Source organism: Schistocerca nitens, chromosome 3 (genome assembly GCF_023898315.1).
Source record: "Schistocerca nitens isolate TAMUIC-IGC-003100 chromosome 3, iqSchNite1.1, whole genome shotgun sequence".
NCBI classification, from domain to species: Eukaryota; Metazoa; Arthropoda; class Insecta; order Orthoptera; family Acrididae; genus Schistocerca; species Schistocerca nitens.
Window position 1 is genome coordinate 447,006,252 of NC_064616.1, and position 21,899 is coordinate 447,028,150.

At 38.3% G+C, this 21,899-nt stretch overlaps 1 protein-coding gene across 3 annotated transcripts in view; it reads right to left on the reverse strand.

The window, feature by feature from the left end:
- Positions 1-3,423: 3,423 nt before the first annotated feature.
- LOC126248378 (fibrillin-1-like) overlaps positions 3,424-21,899 on the reverse strand; it is a 647,044-nt gene continuing 628,568 nt past the window's right edge. For 2 of the 3 annotated variants that reach the window (XM_049949314.1, XM_049949313.1), the window contains 2 exons: positions 18,579-18,708; positions 3,424-4,222 (listed from right to left, as the gene is read on the reverse strand). In XM_049949314.1, the coding sequence (XP_049805271.1) occupies positions 3,820-4,222; positions 18,579-18,708 (533 nt within the window). In that variant the 3' untranslated portion in view covers positions 3,424-3,819. The remainder of the gene's footprint in view (positions 4,223-18,578; positions 18,709-21,899) is intronic. The other variant, XM_049949315.1, reaches the window with a different exon arrangement.

The following is a 21,899-nucleotide window of genomic DNA, read 5'->3' on the forward strand; positions in this document are numbered from 1 at the left end:
TCTGCTGATGATGCGCTTCTCCAATTTCTGGCTTCTTACCGTTTCACCCCCATGGGCGACCACAGCCTGGCTGAGCTCTTACATGGCCGACAGCCCCGCACGCTACTTCCATCTTCTGCGGCCTTCCACCTCATGGCCGCAGGTGCCTTCGCTTGACCAGTTCACCGCCGACAACCTTGTATGGGTACGGGGATATGGCAGGTGGCCAAAATGGAGTCCTGGCCGCATCTTACAACACCGTGGCTGACGCCTGTATGAAATCCAAATGGACACGGGTGTTGCAGTGCGTCATTCAGACCAGCTTTGGCCTCGTGTGGCGGCAACGCCTGTTCCAGATGCCGCTACACCACCTTCGGCTCTACCTGATGTTTGGGATACTGGAATCTCTCATTACTCACAACGCAGTCCTCTCACCATCATATTGGTGCCAGCACAAGAACTGACGCCACCAGGAGACGTGCCTATGCAGGAACCAGATGACCATCATCTGTCAGAGCAACTCTACTCGCCTCCTCCTCCTATGGACGCGGACACATCGCCCATGTCTCCTGTTATAACAACCGGACTTGCTGCAACGGGCAGATTAGTGCATGGGGCCCCAGCAGATTCGACCCCCACGTCTCCTGTCATCTCGACCCGTTATCATCGGGGACACTTCCGTCCGTACGGGAAGCCTCCTCCTTGAGACTTTACGGCCAGTCAAACAACATCTATGGACATTAGCAAAGAGTCTTTGTCTTTAAATATGTCTGCTTGTGTCTGTATATGTGTGGATGGATATGTGTGTGTGTGCGAGTGTATACCCGTCCTTTTTTCCCCCTAAGGTAAGTCTTTCCGCTCCCGGGATTGGAATGACTCCTTACCCTCTCCCTTAAAACCCACATCCTTTCGTCTTTCCCTCTCCTTCCCTCTTTCCTGATGAGGCAACAGTTTGTTGCGAAAGCTTGAATTTTGTGTGTATGTTTGTGTGTCTATCGACGTGCCAGCGCTTTCATTTGGTAAGTCACATCATCTTTGTTTTTAGATATAAATTATTTAACAGTTACATTGCAGACCCATACATATTCCCTGATACACTTACACATGGAATAACTTATCTGAAACCTAAAGATCAAGCAGACACAGCAAACCCAGCTAAATATCGCCCCATAACATGCCTACCAACAATCTACAAAATATTAACTTCAGTCATTACACAGAAATTAATGACACATACAACACAGAACAAAATTATAAATGAAGAACAAAAAGGCTGCTGCAAAGGAGCACGAGGATGTAAAGAGCAACTGATAATAGATGCAGAGGTGACATATCAAGCTAAAACTTAACAAAGGTCGCTACACTACGCATACATTGATTACCAAAAAGCTTTTGATAGTGTACCCCACTCATGGTTACTACAAATATTGGAAATATACAAAGTAGATCCTAAATTGATACAGTTTCTAAACATAGAAATGAAAAACTGGAAAACCACACTTATATCCAAACAAATTCAGATAATATCACATCACAGCCAATACAGATTAAGCGTGGAATATACCAAGGAGACTCATTAAGTCCTTTCTGGTTCTGTCTTGCTCTGAACCCACTATCCAACATGCTAAATAATACAAATTATGGATATAATATTACTGGAACATACCCACACAAAATCACACATTTGCTAAACATGGATGATCTAAAACTACTGGCAGCAACCAATCAACAACTCAACCAATTATTAAAGATAACAGAAGTATTCAGCAATGATATAAATATGGCTTTTGGAACAGACAAATGTAAGAAAAATAGCATAGTCAAGGGAAAACACACTAAACAAGAAGATTACATATTGAATAACCACAGTGACTCCATAGAAGCGATGGAAAAAACAGATGCCTATAAATACCTAGGATACAGACACAAAATAGGAATAGATAATACAAATATTAAAGAAGAACTAAAAGAAAAATATAGACAAAGACTAACAAAAATACTGAAAACAGAATTGACAGCAAGAAACAAGACAAAAGCTATAAATACTTATGCTATACCAATATTGACCTACTCATTTGGAGTAGTGAAATGGAGTAACACAGACCTAGAAGCACTAAATACACTTACACGTTCACAATGCCATAAATATAGAATACATCACATACATTCAGCAACAGAAAGATTCACATTAAGCAGAAAGGAAGGAGGAAGGGGATTCATCGACATAAAAAACCTACATTATGGACAGGTAGACAATTTAAGAAAATTCTTTCTAGAACGAGCAGAAACTAGCAAAATACACAAAGCAATCACTCATATAAATACATCGGCTACACCACTGCAATTTCATAACCACTTCTACAACCCTTTAGATCACATAACATCAACAGATACGAAGAAAGTAAATTAATTGGAAGGGGAAGGCACTACATGGCAAGCACCCGCATCACCTAACACAGCCACACATCGATCAAGACGCATCCAACACATGGCTAAGAAAAGGCAATATATACAGTGAGACGGAAGGATTCACGATTGCAATACAGGATCAAACAATAAACACCAGATATTACAGCAAGCATATTATTAAAGATCCCAATACCACAACAGATAAATGCAGACTTTGCAAACAACAAATAGAAACAGTAGATCACATCACAAGCGGATGTACAATACTAGCAAATACAGAATACCCCAGAAGACATGACAATGTTGCAAAAATAATTCATCAACAGCTTGCCTTACAACATAAACTTATAAAACAACACGTTCCTACATACAAGTATGCACCACAAAATGTACTGGAGAATGATGAATAAATATTATACTGGAACAGAACCATTCTAACAGATAAAACAACACCACATAACAAACCTGACATCATACTCACCAATAAAAAGAAGAAATTAACACAACTAATCGAAATATCCATACCCAATACAACAAATATACAAAAGAAAACAGGAGAAAAAATTGAAAAATACATCCAACTGGCTGAGGAAGTCAAGGACATGTGGCATCAGGATAAAGTTGACATTATACCAATTATACTATCAACTACAGGAGTCATACCACACAATATCCACCAGTACATCAACGCAATACAGCTACATCCAAACATATATATATATACAACTACAGAAATCTGTAATTATTGATACATGTTCAATTACCCGAAAGTTCCTAAACGCAATGTAACATATACCGTACAGTTAAAAGGAAGTCACGCTTGATCAAGGTCCGCCACGTCACTTTCATTTCGAACCAGACCTAAGGTCTGAGAAAGGAAAGAAATAATAATAATAATAATAATAATAATAATAATTATTATTATTATTATTATTATTATTATTATTATTATAGTGGCAGCATGAAAATGTTAGTGGAAAATAGTAAAAACCGAGAAAAACAATATACCACTCAATACAGTATTCATTTTTTCTTTTTTTCTTGTTTAATTTTTACAGTGTATAATTAAAATTACAGATGTTCACATTGAGGAAATTCTTATGAAAATGTTGCTATACAAATTATTGTTATTTACACCAATGTAATAAAATCATGAAGTGATGATCTTTACAGAAATAAATTCAAATACTTAGTTACTCATACAACACTTGCATACTAATCTCTCCACCTGATTCTAAGTCATCTTCTTCCAAACTCTTTTTTTATTATTCAGAGTAGAGTACATTTGTGATTCAAGCCATGTTATTCACATAAAATTTAAAGTTTTTATAGTACTACACCTTTCACAATTGATAAAATAATTGCCCAATGTAATTCAAATGAAGGTGGCGCTAGTTGCAGCAAATATTTGTCAGGTTCACAATGCTAAAATTAAAATTCATACTGAGAAACTACTATAAATAACCTTGCGACTGCAGATGCAGAGAAGAGTCCATTGTGATACAGCTCCATTGTAAGCTGGAGTTCAATTTCTTGAGGACCTGCCACTGAGCGTATCAAGGAGATTACAGCTTGGTTAACTGCAGTTCGCCGTAGACGGAAGTAATCCTTTGTAGCTTTTGGAATTCCTTCAGGTGCTCTTGCATCTAGTAGTTCCATTTTAAAACTGACTGTTGCAGTAGAATATATTCCTCGCATTGTAAATAAATCTAGATGCCCTTGTGGTATTGGAATGTTAGATACAAATGTTATGAAGTTGAAAGAGTATGTCATTGGCAAGCGAATGCATTCTATATCGGATTCATGACACAGAAACTGGGCTCGCTTGCATCGGCTGTAAAACAAAAAAAAGTTTTCATATAATATCAACATAGTTTTCATTGATTATGAATAAAGAACTTCTGGTATTGACAAAAAATATATTCTATTTTTGTGCTTCATACATATGAACTTCCAAATTCCTAACATATTTCATTAACTAACAATATTTTCAGTTTTCCACTATTTTTGTTGTGCCTTTAAGAAATATTTAAAAAATTCATTTTATTGTAATGGGTTCTTCAAATGTTTGAACACTAAATTTGTCTCTGGTCATACAGAGGTACAGTAGAATATCACAAAGCTAAGCCAATTTAATAATGGTGTCACGCAGAAGTGTGAACTGCATATTTTAAAAATGATTGGGTTATTAATTTTTATGCATTTATTTCACTTGTAAAGTTTACGGTCTTCAGGCTCTCTCTTACACCTAACCACATCTCCTTCATCAGTTAACATTACAGTACGCATAATACATATGCTATACATAGTAATAATAATAATAATAATAATAATAAGTATGGTAATGAATATATGGCATTTCACTGTTGTTAGTATTATTAACATTGTCATAAATACTGCCCCAATTACATTCATTTTGAATATGAAGTGCATGGCAGCAGTGCAGAAGGTATCATAAATGGAGGAGGTGAATTGTCAGGAGAAGATTAAGAAGTAATAGGGTAAATTTAGCAGATTAAATGAAAGAAAGAAAACAGAAATAGAAGGCCATGAGGAAAGCATGAATGCTGTTTACAACTTGGGAGATATATTAGTTTGCTGTTAGAGGGATCGATGAGAGGGAAACCATACTGATTATAACATGATAAGCATTAATCCCCCTCCTGAATACAGTGTGATTTTGGATCAAACATAGGTTATTGGGAACTATGCTCAAGACTCATATGGTTGGAACTGAGAAGTAGATGGATTTAGTGCTATACATAGTCAGAGGCAGGGTGCAGGACATACTGTATCTTGTGCTGCAACTAGATTTCCTGCATGGTATAACATTTTTTTCTTTCCAGTTATCATCCAATATTAACATGAACTCTTTATCTTTTTTCTAAGCAAATTGAATACACAAAAAAAGCACAAAAGGGACAAGAATGAATTTTCACTCTGCAGTGGAGCGCACACGTACTTCAAACTTCCTGGCACATTGAAACTGTGTGCCAGTCAGGGCTTGAATCCAGAACCTTTGGCTTTACCTGGCAAATTATTGGGGGGAGGTAAAACTATGCGGGTTGGTCATGAATACTGACTGGATCCCTCATTCATTAAAGGCAAAGGTTTCGTGTTCAAATACCACCACTTAATCTACCAGAAAGTTTCATAAAAGAACTGTTTCATGAAAACGTTTACTAGTTAACTTCCAGTGTGACTTATTTGGGTTTAGTTTAAGACAAAAGTTTTATGTCCATCAAGATACTGATCAAAGGTTCTTATCTGGTACAGCAGCAGAATGTTCAAATTGTTGCTGCTTTCATACAACTGTGTATCATCAGCATGTAAGTGATAGTTATAAGAATATGCCACAGAAGAAATGTCATTTATATACAGTGAGAAAAACAGTGGACTAAAAACTGAACCTTATGAGACTCCTCTATGCAAATTCCTGCTTGAAGACTTCTTCAACCCACAGACAACTTGTTGATATTTGCTTTTAAGTTAGCTGTCAAACTACAGTACTGAACTGTTTGAGAAAATCATCTGTTTTTATTTTCATAAGTAATAGATCAAAGTAAAAAGTATCAAAAACCTTGATGACATCAAGCAGTGTTAAAACTATCACTTCAAGTCAGTCCATGGCATATTTGAAGTCATCTGTCAATTTGATTAATGCAGTTGCTGTGATATGATGTTTCCAGAAGCCTCATTAATATTTATCAAGGATGTTGTAAATTTTACGGCAGTTCATCAGCCGTTCATGAACAGCATACTCCAAGGCATTAAATATTGTAGATAATATGCTGATTGGCCAACAGTTACCTGGTGTTTTAGGATTATCATTCCTCGGATGTTGGTCTAATTAAGCTTTGTTTCCATTCAGTAGGTTAAGTACCACTAATAAGAGAGAACTGAATATGTATGTTAGAAGCAGAATAATAATTTTGGTGAAGTTTTAATGACTCTTATACTCACTCCATCAATACCTAGGGCCTTATAAGAGATTCTCATGACAACTGCTTTCTATACTGTATGTCTAGAAACACGTTGTACAGAAAGTGCGAATGTTATCAAAGTACTACTATGTGGTTGAAAATTTATTGCTATTTGAGTGCAGAGAAAAAAATCAACTTCATGTGCGGAAGATTAAAAAATCAGACTTTGCTTTTTTATGCTAAAGGTGCACAGGATTTCACTTGTTGCATACAACAGAACAAGCATAAATGCTTTTGGCATTGTACACATTTTGCTTCACTTTGTTCCCGACTTTTCTGCCTACTTCATAAAGCTCAAGTACTGGATTTTATTGAATCTTCTGTTAATACAGTCTCACCTACTCATCATATGACAGTTCCACAGCCTGTTGTGTAGGAGGAGCTCTCTTTGCTCTCTTTATTTTGACTGTATGTTGAGGGGCATGTTTGTCATGAAGAGATATATGCCTGTGACTGAATTCCCAGACTTTACAGTGTAATGTCAACTCATTGCTTACATCCTACCATTGGGTATCTCAACTGGCTTTTCTAGGGCACCGTGATTGACTTGTTTCACATGGTATGCCTTTCCTAAGGGTGATCATAGTCACAGTAAACCAGGCTGCCTACCATGGCCATCTGCAGGCTTCAGCAAATGACAGACTAATTGAAAGGAGCAGACTGGTCAATGACAGGAATAGTTGCTGACAATGCAAAATAATACGTACTGCCCTGAGAGGTTGTATTTTTCTTAAGCAGTGATCAAGAATTGGTAGAGGGAAGGGCTTCAATAAAAGTAACTAAATGATTAAGGAGGAAGTGGCACTGAAATAATAGGTCGCTATCAGAAGAGGTAAACTAAATACAAATTTAAATTAATTTCTGATGAATTAATTTACTTAGATATGAAAGGATATACTACATCCATTGTATTGTCTGAGGACATGCAGCTCGCTCCAGCATCGACTACTCAGGACGATGTAACCACCGGAAGAATGGCTTTCTACAAATCAGGGTATGTAATGTTAGATTCCTTAATTGTAAGGGTGGGTTAGAGAACCTGAGAAAAGAAATCAATAGAATGAGATTTGGTACTGAGAAAATTAATAAAGTATGGTGTCTGGAAGAACAGGATTTATGGTCAGATGATTATAGGGATATCAACAGATAATAAAGTATGAATAATGCAGGAGAAGCTCTGATAATAGACAACAAAAAGGAGTGGGAATGAAATACTACAAAAAGCAGAGGGAAAAGATTATCACAGATGAGATGGACACAAAGCCCAACCCTTCACAGCAGAACAGGTGTGTATGCTGACTAGATCTGCAGATTATAAGAAGATTGAAAACATGTAGGATGAGATAAAAGAAATTAATCAGATAGCTAAGGGAGAAGAAAATACACTGCATGGTAAAACTTAAGGATGAGATAGATAAAGTAACATAATATATTAACAACTCAGTGGAAATGAATGACAGTGTGGGAGCATGTTTCCAGAGGTCTTCCATTTATGCACAGAAAGTTGGACATCACATGGCATGAGGTCTGCACGAAAGTGAGCCAGTTGAAGGAACAGGAAAATACAGTGTGTCTCAATCAGTGAACAGTTACAGTGCACTGCGGTGGTGTTCTTCATTACAGCATGGCCTGGAGACAACATATCGATGACTTCATACGGGCAAGGATAATTGAGAAACTGGAAGATGGGTAAGTCTGACAAGTGTAGCAGAAGGGTTTGGTTTTGCTCACAGCATTGTTTCACATGCATGGGGAACATTCCCAACCACAGACACTGCTGCCTGAAAAAGAGGAGCTGGCCAATCATGATCAACTACAGCAGAAGGCACATCAAACAGTGGGTGCAATACATTTAACAGAACTGCAAAGCATACAATCTCATGCTCCACAGTGGCATGGAGACTGCATGAGGGTGGTCTCTTTGTCTGATGACCAGAATGTTGTGTACTTGTGACATACGCACATTGAAGGCACCAAACGTGATGAGAGCAGATGAAAGGAGATTCAACCTGAGTAGTGATTCTGGATGTACCCTCATACTACGAGAGGTGGGAACACAGAGTGCACCCAGGGACATTGTCGAACATGGTCATTTTGGTGGTCTAGGTCTTATTGTGTGTGGAAGCATAGTTGAATGAGTTCACTGATCTCTGAACTTTGAACATGATACTCACTGGCAACATTTAGTGTAACATTGTACTCCTTACCCATGTGTGTCAGAGGTGCATTCAATCCTTACTTCTTTTTTATGGATGATAATGTGTGACAGCATCAAAAAGCACAGGTGAAGCTCTTTGAATGAGAGGATATTCAGAGAATGGAAAGCCTTAAATACCATCAAACATGTGTGGGATGCATTGGGGACATGTATTGCAGCATGTCCACATGCACCAATGATCATCCAGCAGTTGTCAACTGTGCCGATGGAGGAATGGAATGCCCTAACACAAGAACTCCTTACCAGTTTTGTGGCCAGCATGGGAACATGTTGCAGAGCAGGCATTGCTGTCTGTGGTGATCATGGACCCTATTAAGTACCAGGTCCCGCCTTTTGCAATGTCTGGGAATAAAAGTGTCATTTCTGTTTGTCTCATGGTGCATTTCTTTCAATTACCTTCTGTTCTATACTGTAGCAGTTCTTTCTATCCACGGTTGAAGTTTAATTGATCATGTTACTTGGCAGTTACACACCATGCGAAAGTTACTTTCACACCAGTTTTGCACACCAGTATATAATTTTAGTAAGGGACTGGAATTTGACTGTGGGAAGGGAGTATAGGAAAAACAGGAACATGTACTTGGAAGGAAGATATGAAGGAGGAGCTGCCTGGTAAAATTTTGCACACAGCAAATTTAATCATTGATAACATTTGGTTTGAGAAACATGAAAGAAGACTGTATACATGAAGGACTCCTGGAGACACTGAATAGTTTCAGATAGGTTATAAAATGCTAAGACTTGGGTTCTGAAACAAATTTAAAACTGCTAAATGTTTACAGGAACATTCTGAGCATAATTTATTGGTTATGAACTTCAGTTTAAAACTGAAGACATACAGGATACTGAAGATATGGGATGTGGATAAATTGAAAGGAAAAAAATGTTTTTAGAAATTTTAAATCGAGCATTGGGCAACAGTAAGTGAAACAGGTTAAAACAATGCAACAGAAGGTGAATGAGTAAGTATGAGAGATGACATAGTGAAGGTAGTACAGGAACAATGTGATGAAAAGACAAGGTTCCATTGAAACCTATGAATAATTAATCTACATCTACACACATACTGCACAAGCTACCATATGGTGCATAGCAGAGGATACCTTGTACCAGTACTAGTCATTTGTTTTCCTGTTCCACTCACACATAGAGTAAGGGAACGAAGTATGTCTATATGCCTCCATACGATCCCTAATTTCTCTCATCGTTATACCCCCTATGTGAAATGTACATTGGTGGTAGTACAGTTATTCTGCAGTTGGCTTCAAATGCTGGTTCTGTAAATTTTCTCAATAGTGATCCATGAAAGGTACATAATCTACTTGAGTTCATGAAGCATTTCTGTACTACTCATATGTTGAACGAACCTACTGGCAACAAATCTAGCAGCTTGCCTTTGAATTGCTTCAATGTTTTCTTTTAATCACACCTGCTGGGGATCCCAGACTCAAGCAGTATGCAAGAATGGGTCACACTAGTGGTCTATACAGGGTATCCTTTACAAACAAACCACACTTTAGTAAAATTCTCTCAATGATCTGAAGTTGACTTTTCACCTTACCTTGTACAATCCTTACATGCTTGTACCTTTTCGTATCACTTTGCAACATTAATTACACCTAGATATTTAATTTGACATGACTGTGTCAAGCAGTACACCACTAATTTACATCTATACTCTAAAAACTACTGCGAAGTGCATGAGAGCAGATACGTTCCTTTGTACCAGTTATTAGGTTTTTTTCCTACTCCATTAATATATGGAGTTTGGGAAGAATGATTGTTTAAATGCCTCCATGCATGCTGTTATTAATCAAAGGGGGTTGTAGTACATTCCTAGAGTCATACATTAAAGTCAGTTCTTGAAACTTTGTAAGTAGGTTTCTCAGGGTAGTTTACATTTATCTTCAAGAGTCGGCCAGTTCAGTTTCTTCAGCTTCTCTGTGGCACTCTCCCATGGAACAAACAAATGTGTGACCATTCATACTGCCCTTCTCTGTATTCCTTAAATACCTCCTGTTAGCCCTGTTAAGTGTGGGTCCTACACACTTGAACAGTATTCTAGAATTCAGACATGAGTAATTTGTCAGCAGTCTCCATTTTAGACTGACTGCATTTCACCAGTATTCAACAAATAAACCAAAGTTTACCATTTGTTTTACCCAAGACTGAGCATATTTGCTCATTGTATTTCATATCAGTATAAAGTGTTACACCCACATATTTGTATCAGTTAACCAATTTCAACTGTGACTCCTTCCCTCGATATGTTGGCAAAAATACTTGTTCAAAACCGGTTGTAGACGGAAAACATCTTCCGAGATTGTCCTAAATGCTTTCTCTGGAAATTATTTCGAGCAGTTAGTCCACGAACCCATGCAAATTGTAAATGATTGGAAAAACACACTTGACCTCTTAGCCACAAACAATCCAGAGCTAATAGAGAGCATCATGACTGATACCGGGATTAGTGATCATAAGGTCGTTGTAGCTAGGCTCAATACCGTTTCTTTCAAATCCACCAGAAACAAAAAAAGCGGATCAAGTGTCACTAGAAGCCTTCCTAAGAGACAATCTCCATTCCTTCCAAACTGACTATGCAAATGTAGACGAGATGTGGCTTAAATTCAAAGATATAGTAGCAACAGCAATTTTGAGATTCATACCTCACAAACTGGTAAGAGATGGAACTGATCCCCCACGGTACACAAAACAGGTCCGAATGCTGTTGCGGAGGCAATGGAAAAAGCATGCGAAGTTCAGAAAAATGCGAAATCCCAAAGATTGGCTAATATTTTCAGATGCGCGAAATTTGGCACGGACTTCAGTGCGAGGTGCCTTTAATAGGTTCCACAACGAAACATTGTCTCAAAATTTGGTAGAAAATCCAAAGAAATTCTGGTCGTATGTAAAGTACACAAGCGGCAAGACGCAGTCAATACCTTCGCTGCGCAGTGCCGATGGTACTGTTACCGACGACTGTGCCGCTAAAGTGGAGTTATTGAACGCAGTTTCCCGAAATTCCTTCACCAGGGAAGACGAATGGAATATTCCAGAATTTGAAACACGAACAGCTGCTAGCATGAGTTTCTTAGAGGTAGATACCTTAGGGGTTGCGAAGCAACTCAAATCGCTTGATACAGGCAAGTCTTCAGGTCCAGATTGTATACCGATTAGGTTCCTTTCAGATTACGCTGATACAATAGCTCCCTACTTAGCAATCATATACAACCGCTCGCTCACCGATAGATCTGTACCTACAGATTGGAAAATTGCGCAGGTCGCACCAGTGTTTAAGAAGGATAGTAGGAGTAATCCATCGATCTACAGACCTATATCGCTGACGTCGGTTTGCAGTAGGGTTTTGGAGCATATACTGTATTCAAACATTATAAATCACCTCGAAGGGAACGATCTATTGATACGTAATCAGCATGGTTTCAGAAAACATCGTTCTTGTGCAACGCAGCTAGCTCTTGATTCGCATGAAGTAATGGCCGCTATCGACATGGGATCTCAAGTTGATTCCGTATTTCTAGATTTCCGGAAAGCTTTTGACACCGTTCCTCACAAGCGACTTCTAATCAAGCTGCAGGCCTATGGGGTATCGTCTCAGTTGTGCGACTGGATTCGTGATTTCCTGTCAGGAAGGTCACAGTTCGTAGTAATAGACAGCAAATCATCGAGTAAAACTGAAGTGATATCAGGTGTTCACCAGGGATGCGTCCTGGGACCTCTGCTATTCCTGATCTATATAAATGACCTGGGTGACAATCTGAGCAGTTCTCTTAGGTTGTTCGCAGATGATGCTGTAATTTACCATCTAGTAAGGTCATCTGAAGACCAGTATCAGTTGCAAAGTGATTTAGAAAAGATTGCTGTATGGTGTGGCAGGTGGCAGTTGACGCTAAATAACGAAAAGTGTGAGGTGATCCACGTGAGTTCCAAAAGAAATCCGTTGGAATTCGATTACTCGATAAATAGTACAATTCTCAAGGCTGTCAATTCAACTAAGTACCTGGGTGTTAAAATTACGAACAACTTCAGTTGGAAAGACCACGTAGATAATATTGTGGGGAAGGCGAGCCAAAGGTTGTGTTTCATTGACAGGACACTTAGAAGATGCAACAAGTCCACTAAAGAGACAGCTTACACTACACTCGTTCATCCTCTGTTAGAATATTGCTGCCCAGTGTGGGATCCTTACCAGGTGGGATTGACGGAGGACATCGAAAGGGTGCAAAAAAGGGCAGCTCGTTTTGTATTATCACGTAATAGAGGAGAGAGTGTGGCAGATATGATACGCGAGTTGGGATGGAAGTCATTAAAGCAAAGATGTTTTTCATAGCGACGAGATCTATTTACGAAATTTCAGTCGCCAACTTTCTCTTCTGAATGCGAAAATATTTTGTTGAGCCCAACATACATAGGTAGAAATGATCATCAAAATAAACTAAGAGAAATCAGAGCTCGAACAGAAAGGTTTAGGTGTTCGTTTTTCCCGCGCGCTCTTCGGGAGTGGAATGGTAGAGAGATAGTATGATTGTGGTTTGATGAACCCTCTGCCAAGCACTTAATTGTGAATTGCAGAGTAATCATGAAGATGTAGATGTAGATGACTCATTGATAGTCATAGAATACTACTTTTTTTTCATTTTGTGAAGTGAAAAGTTATATATTTCTGAACATTTAATGCAAGTTGTCAATCTTTGCACCACTTTGAAATCTTATCAATATCTGACTCAATATGTATGCAGGTTCTTTCATGTAGTGCTTCATTACAGATTACTGCATGACCCTGGGGCACATCTGAAGTTAGCTCTACACCTGTTGATGACTCTCAATCCAAGATAACTTGCTCCTTTCTACCAAAAAACCCTTGATCCAGTCGCAAATATTGCTTGATACCACCTACGATCATACTTTTGATGTAGTACTGAGTCAAATGCTTTTTTTGTGGCTGAGAAGTACTGTGTCTATCAGACTGCCTTGTTCCAAGGCATTCAGTAAGTCATGTGAGAAAAGTGAGAGTTGAATTTAACATGATCAGTGTTTTCGGAATCCATGTTCATTGGCATAGAGAGCATCATTCTGTATGAAATACCTCATTATGTTGGAGCTCAGAATATGTTCTAAGATTCTACAACAAATAGATGTCAAGGATATTGGACAGCAGTTTTGTGTATTACTCCAACAACCTGTCTTGCAGATGAGTGTGATAGAGCTTTCTTCCAACTATTGGGCCCAGTTTTTTGTTCAAGGGATCTATGACACATTATAGTTACATAGTTCCTCTATGTGCTCCTGTCCCATGCTAAAAGTCTATTTCCGCACTGAGATATGACACTGCTGCTTTTTATCTCATTTATTGAACATATAAATCTTTCTACTTGTTTAAGTTGTCCTTTGTACTTTGATAATCATTGTTGAAACAACTGCCTCATGGTCACTGATACCAGTTTCTATTATGGTAATTACTGAAAGCTTCACACATTTCTCCCTTGACAGCCAAACACATTTCATTCAGCATCTCTCTGTATATAGCCTGATGCTTTGTTTTATAACTACTATGCAATAGTCTCCATTTCTTTAGAAGTTTCTTTACACTAACTGGAATAGTCTCTTCAACATACCGAATGAGACCGCCAGCACACACACTGAGTGCATGTGGTGTTCCTTCCTGCCATTTTCCTAAGGGGTACCATTACTTGCTGTATGTTTTAACTGCTGATGATTAATAGACCCTTATACTTTTGTGTTTGCCTCCTCTTTACACAGGGCTCAGCAGGTTCCCCAACATGTGAAGTGAGTTGCAGTGGCTCAATTTCACTTTCAGTGAAAGAGAGCATCTCATATTTGTTGATTCTTTGTATCTTCCTACAGTCACTTGACAATGACACCTTTCCATACACCAAAGCTTCTTCAGCAAACAGCCTCCTGCATGGATGATTTCTTAAACATTGTACTTTTTGGCTTTCCTTTTGCTATCTTCTACTGCTATACTAGACTAGTCAATGAGTGATTGGAGAGAAGCCATTGACTCACTTAGAGATTTTACATAGGACCAGAATTTTCTTGGGTTCTTGGCAATATCTTTTTATGCTTTGTGCCTCAATGTCTCTACAGACATACAATTTTCTATCAACTTTTGCCTGTCATCATTTGCACATTCTTTTTTTGCCAAGAATGCAACTTTCTCTACTTCCTCAGCAATTTCTAAATTTTGTTATTAAACCATGGTGGGTCTTTTCCATCCTTAATCCAATTATGTGACACATACTTCTCTAGGGAGCGATTTACAGCCCATTTAAACTTTACCCATAATTCCTTGATGTTTATTTTGCTCAAACTAAATGACATCCATTCATTTTCCAAGTGGGATGCTAACAACTGCTAATCTGCTCTTTCTTGCAAAAATACTCTCCGAGGCTTGGATTTATTAACTTTAGTAACCATTGTTACAATGATGGTATCATGATCACCAATCCCTGTCTCTATATCAACACCATCAATAAGGTAAGCCCTCTTTGAAACTACAAGATCTAAAATATTTCCATTGTGTGTTGGCTGTCAAACTAGCTGCTCAATGCAGTTTCCATAAAATGAGTTCGAAATTAATTCACAAGATTGCCTGTCCATATCATCTGCAATGAATCCATAGATTTCCAAGTCTACACTCAGTAGGTTAAAGTTGCCTCCAACTAATACTGCATGATCTGGGAATTTCCGTGCTACTGGGCATAGACTTTCTTTGAATAATTTTAGAACTGTCATGATGGAATTGGGTGGCTGCTAGAAACATCTGATAACAACTTGAGCTCACCTAGACCTGTTTGGTACATGTGTCCAGATAATTCGCAGTTAGTCTCAATTTTGACCTCAATAGACACAATATTTTTGTTGACTAGACTGAACACTACCCCTCCTTTGGTGTCTAACCTGTCTTTTCAATATACATTCAATGCATCACTAAAATATTTCAGAGCTTTCTGCTTCAGGTTTCACTTAGCTCTTAGTTCTGACAATAATCTGTGCATTACAACTTTCCTGGAGGGCAGGAGACATTAAATTTAGCCGATGAAAGAAGAAAATGTATGAGGGCATGCTGGAAACTAATGCCTCTGAATTTGTTACGTGAAAATTCTTGTAGCTTCTAAATAAAACAAACTTTATTAACATCCTACAATTTTATTCTTCATGTCTATATATTTATTTCTCAACATAGTCGCCCTGGAAAATTTCTCCCAACTAGAGACCTTATTGTTGGTACCATCACTGCAGAATGTTGGACTTTGTTGATGGAGTCACAACCACACCTCTGCTTGCACTACTTCATAACTATCAAAGTGAAGTCCTCAAATGGGTTCTTTAAGTTCTGGAAACAGATGAAACTCACATGGAGCCAAGTCAGGATTGTATGACAGTGAAGTAAACCCAAGGTGTCGGATTGTTGCAGATGTCGCTGCACTGATGTGTGGTCTGGCACTGTCATGCTGAAGGTGAGGGACAAGCTTTTCAAAATCATACACACTGACATAATTACATAACACATTGCTATGCAAAAAAGGCTATGGATGTCTAAAACGTGAGACTCAGAAATCACAAAATAGCAGAACAGCTATTCTACAGGAGAAATGCAGAGCTATACAAACATGCATGACTATACAAAAGATAGGTACCTCAACAGGAAAATTAAGGAAACCACTGAAGAAAATGGAGAAGTAGCTTTAAAAATAACCAGAGCTTAGATGGAAAACCAGTATAAAAACCACTAGAGGCTGAAATGTGGCAGGGATTTATAAAAGTGGAATAAAAATGAAAGGAACTTAATGGCAATATTACAGAGAGGGAAGAAGAATTGGGTGAAGTCAAGATGGGTAGAGCAAAACTGCAAGAATAATTTGACAGAGCACTGAAAGACATATATCAAAACAAGGTTCCTGGAGTATACAAGATTCCTCAGAATTGCTAAGATCTTTGGGAGAACCAACAATGACATAGCTGTTCCACCTAGTATGCAGGATATATGAAACTGGCAAAATACTTTCAAACTTCAAGAAGAGTGTAATAATCTCAATACCAGAGGCTGAAGGTGCTAACAGGTGTGCTTATTACTGAACAATCAGTAAAATAAGCCATGGCAGCAAAATGCTAACTCGCATTATATACAGAAGACTGAAGACTGGAATATCTCATAGAAGTAGACCTGGGTGAAGATCAGTTTGTCTTCCAAAGAAAAGTAAGAACAGAGGAGACAATATTGACTCTATGAATTTGTTTTAGAAGATAGTCTGAAGAAAGACAAACCACTTCCCCACATAACCCCCAACAAACCACTTAATAGTGGTTTATAGAGTATAGATGTAGATGTAGATATTTACAGCATTTGTACCTTTACACAAATGATTTGAAAACACATTCTCAAATTTACTAAGTTATCAGAGATAAATATAGAGAGTGAAGGTTATCTACAACTTGTACCAAAACTCAACTGAAGTTACAAGTGTTGAAGGACAGGAAATGGAGGTAGCAGTTGATATGTGAGGGGGAGAGTTCTAATCCATTCCCATTGCTATTAAATTTGTTTACAGATCATTAATGCGGAAAACTGAGGAAAACATTGAAAAATAAATTAAAATTCAAGGAGAAGAAAGCAAAACATAAAGGTAGGCTGATGACATAGTACCTGTGCCAGAGAAGCAAAAGATTTAGATGGTAATTTTAATAGTGTCTTGAAAAGAAGCTATAATATGAACACAGATAAAAGTAAAACAAGGGTAATGGGATACTGCTGAATTAAATCAGGTGATGTGGTGGGATCAAATTAGGAAATTAGGCATGAAAAGCTGTAGAACTGTTTTGCTACTTGTGCTATGAAAAAAATGGTTCAAATGGCTCTGAGCACTATGGGACTTAACTTCTAAGGTCATCAGTCCCCTAGAACTTAGAACTACTTAGACCTAACTAACCTAAGGACATCACACACATCCATGCCCGAGGCAGGATTCAAACCTGAGACCGTAGCGGTCGCGCGGTTCCAGACTGAAGCGCCTAGAACCGCTCGACCACTCCGGCCGGCACTTGTGCTATGAAATAAGTGAAGATGGCAGAAGTGAAGAGGATATAAAATGTAGGCTGGCAATAGCAAAAGAAGTTTTTCTGAAAAAGAGAAATATATTAAGACTGAATGGAAGCCTCTTCAGTAAGTATTTTTCTGCAAAATGACCTTATATGAACATGAAACATAAAGAATCTGATACTTCATCAGTAAGAGAATTATAGGAAAGTAATGTTGAGATTGAGAAGGGCTGTAGGTGAAAGATATTGCCTTCAAGAGAATAACAATAAAAAGGTGATAAGGGAAACAGAGGGTAACATATAATGTAAAAAAAAAAAATGACAATAGTGAAATTTTCAAAACCTAGGGAATGCACGTAGCACATCATATTTTATCTTAAGGATCTGATATTAAAGTAATCTAATGCGTTCATTCATTTCTATAGTTGATACATTCTCATGCCCACTGATATTTTTCTACAAAAAGAGAGAAAAAAGCACTATATAGTAATTTATCAGCATTTTAAAATTTTTACATAGTAGTGCAATACTTCATCACAACTTCAACTTATTGTAACAGCTGGAACAAACAATTCTACTTAGGAATCAGGAAATGGTTCACATATTCCCACACTGATGTTTGAAAAAGAAATACCTATATTCCCCTGTAAAGTTCTTGTAAAGCTTTTACATATACAAAAGAACGTATGTGACTGTATTGCTAACAAAGACTGAAATTATGTTATATGGTTCAGCGTGCTCAATAACTTGTTTGACAAAATAATGCTTCTTGACAGGCAATAAATAAGTCATCATAACACAATGAGACATAGTGTTGAATGGAATCATATCTGAATACTACTCCAAGCAGGAAAATTTGAAATGTAACAAGCCAGATGTACTCTCTCATTTCTGTTATCAAATATACTTACTTCTTATGCTCTGTGTCTCTTACAAAATTAGGAGGACAAACTATTCTGTTGCACTGATAACTTCCTCTGGTATTCAGACAGTTGTCATCTGGGCCACGACACACATTTCCAATGAGACATTCATCAATATCTGTAAAAATCAAAAAATAAAAGTTACATCAAGAAGACACCACTAACAAGATTTAAATTATGATTTTCTCAGAATTCAAAATGTGTGTTCTTCAGTCCTAATGATAGCCTTTTCCAGGCAACACTCTCAGCAAATATCTTGGTTTGTGACATGATGCAGCACTCAAACTACATGGCTTGCCTGTTGATAATTTGTCTTTTGCAGTAAGAGGGTGTGGCCTCTTAATTTACCCATATTGGATGGTTCAAATGGCTCTAAGCACTATGGGACTTAACATCTGAGGTCATCAGTCACCTAGACTTAGAATTACTTAAACCCAACTAACCTAAGGACATCACACACATCCATGCCCAAGGCAGGATTCGAACCTGCGACCATAGCAGCAGCACAGTTCCGGACTGAAGCACCTAGAACTGCTCGGCCACAGTGGCCAGCTACCCACATTGGACATAACATTTGAATGTACAACATTAACTTTGATTTGTGGACATTAAAAGTAAGAGAGCATTTGCTGAAGACAGATAACTAAAAGCAAAGAACTTACAAGTAATGGCAGGATAAAAAATGCACATCAGAGCAGTTATATGTAAGGACTATTAATCTCATGACATACAAGCACAAAAATGCATCACTGCCGCACAGCACCTCTTATGTGAGATGGACGTCTTGGCAGCATTGAAGCTGCTGCCTGTGGCACAGGTGTATCTGCTGACTGTTCATTGGGGTTCATCAGCGTCCTGGAAGTGTGATTGGGAACAACTCTGCATGCACACAGTGAAACAGGTTGTCTGAGAGAAGTGCAGGTGTGTTTCTCAGATGTGTACACATTGTCGATTTTGTGTAATACCTCACAAATAGAGCAAACTGTGGTCCCTGATACTCTACTGACACTATGGGTGCACTGGCTGTTTGAGAAATTGTATGGTGAACTACACTTTGGAGCATGTTGCCCAAAACATTTGTGATACCAACATATCCCATTGGTGTTGTCTCACTCACATCATTGTTCATGAAGCTGGTTTGAACTGGTCTTGGGATCGATACTGGCACCCTTTAGTTGCTGCTGCATGCACATCTATACTACCAGGGCCTCCACTGTAGTTTGCAAGCTTTGGATCTACTCAGAAACACTCAGGGGGTATTGTGTCATAACAGCTGCACAATATGGAGATGTCTCCTCACATGAGCTGAGAAGGCATCTGTCAGTTTCTGCCTACCAGAGGGCTGGTGTTGTCATGGCAATTGTTGTTGCAACTCAAGTGTCACATAGACTTTATCGGTGACCTATCTACAGCAATTAGTCATCTGATTAATGGAACATATTGCCAATGCTGTCTGCACTTGTGTTGGTAGTTGGTGCTGCAAAATTTAAAGTAAGAAAATGTCAGAAACTTTGGAGCTGTCTACTAGATTGTGTAGATGTTGCTAGAACTCTGATGAGTATTGTTGCCATGTTTGTCCTGATATATTACTTGTGTAACTCTGAGGTCAGTGGATTTTATATAGCAAGAAATTAACTCATTTTTCTTGTTGTAATTTGTCTGGTAGTGGGTGCACTATAATGTCCAACACCAGTGCTGTGGTTTATTGGTCCAAATTGCTTATGACCAAAGTAAATTTCTCATGATCATTGGTTACTTGTTGTTGCCAAAATATGTTCTCCATTACCACAAACCAAATTTGTGGGTGGGTGGATATATAGACCAGGGCCCATAACTGCAGGTGCAGTGTGGATGAACTGCTGGATACAGTGGATTACTTCAAACTGTGATCATTGTCTGGATGAACTTTTGGAAATAATGCACAGATATCTCATTGCTTTGAACTGTGGCTGTGGCTCTCTTGTAGAGCTTGTTGTTACTCACAGTTGTGAACTGGGAACACTTACCTGAGCTAAAGTCTTTTAAGTATGGCTTAACAGCGTCTTCTGTCTTGGCAAAAATGCTCGTGTGCTGTGATATGTGAGCACGTTATTGTACTGCATACGGTACGTACATTCAGAACTGCTGAGAGAGTAAGTTCCAAAATCTGTGTATTGCTGTGTAGCTCATTAATCTTGTTAATGATGGCATGGAGTAGATTAACTTTTATTCATGAATGTTAAAAATACAATATCATTTGGTGAAGATAACTAAAAGCATATTACTTATAAGTGATGGCAAAGATAAAAATTGAACATCAGAGAGGTCACATGTAAGGACAGCTAATCTCATGGCACACAAGCACAAGAATGCATCACTGCTACTTGGGTTTAACAATGCTTGGCTCAAATTCACATGATATGATTCTTGTATTAGTGCATTCTAAAAGATTACACACACATTGTTAATTGATGTGTGTTACATGCCACTTTGAAGCCACAGCAGCTGTCAACTGCACATTAAGGCTTGGTCAGACATGATGCTGGCTATCAGTGTGGGCAAAACATGCCGATGCCCCTGCAACTGTAGATAGTCAAGCATGTCACAGGCTAATGAGTACATTAGCTGCTGTGCATGACACTGTAAGTGTTCTCACTTTCCTGGGGCACATTGCCAATGGTAGACAGTATGCACAGGATGTTGAATGATCTCATTGGAGGAACTTGGTTTGAAGGGATACAATGTCAATTAACAAGTTATTTTTATCGAAATAAAGCATTCTTAATTTTGGGTTACTTGTTGTCTGACTGCCCATCAGTAGTTTATTTATTATTAGCATTCCTGTTCATTGTCTGTTGGTGTGTTACTAGCCTAACCTTTCTGCTCAGCAAAAACTATGTCTGAATAAAACTGTGTAAGGCTAAAGAAGAGTTATTGGAGCTGCTTTAAATATTTTGGCACAGTGTAGTGAACAAAGCTCTTTGTAATGTGACATTCCAGTACCCGTTTTTTTTATCCAGCTCTGTTATTTGATTCATTCTTGTGAGTTCTCTGCTCATACTAGGAACTTTGGCTTGTCATAGCTTTGGTTTGTTACTGGAGTTCAGTTGATCTGTCAATTCAGTCTAGCACTTTCCTTGCTGGCTTGAATAGTGACTATTGCAGCTTTGTGTTTCCATGTAGTTATCATGCTCAAGCGATATTATTGTCACTAATAGTGGATTGGTGATGAAGCTTGCCATCACTGTGCAATGTGTTCACTAAGGATCCACAATTTCTTTCACTGTGAAAACAGCAGTTGTAACAAAAGCAGAAGCAGTTCCAAAACCA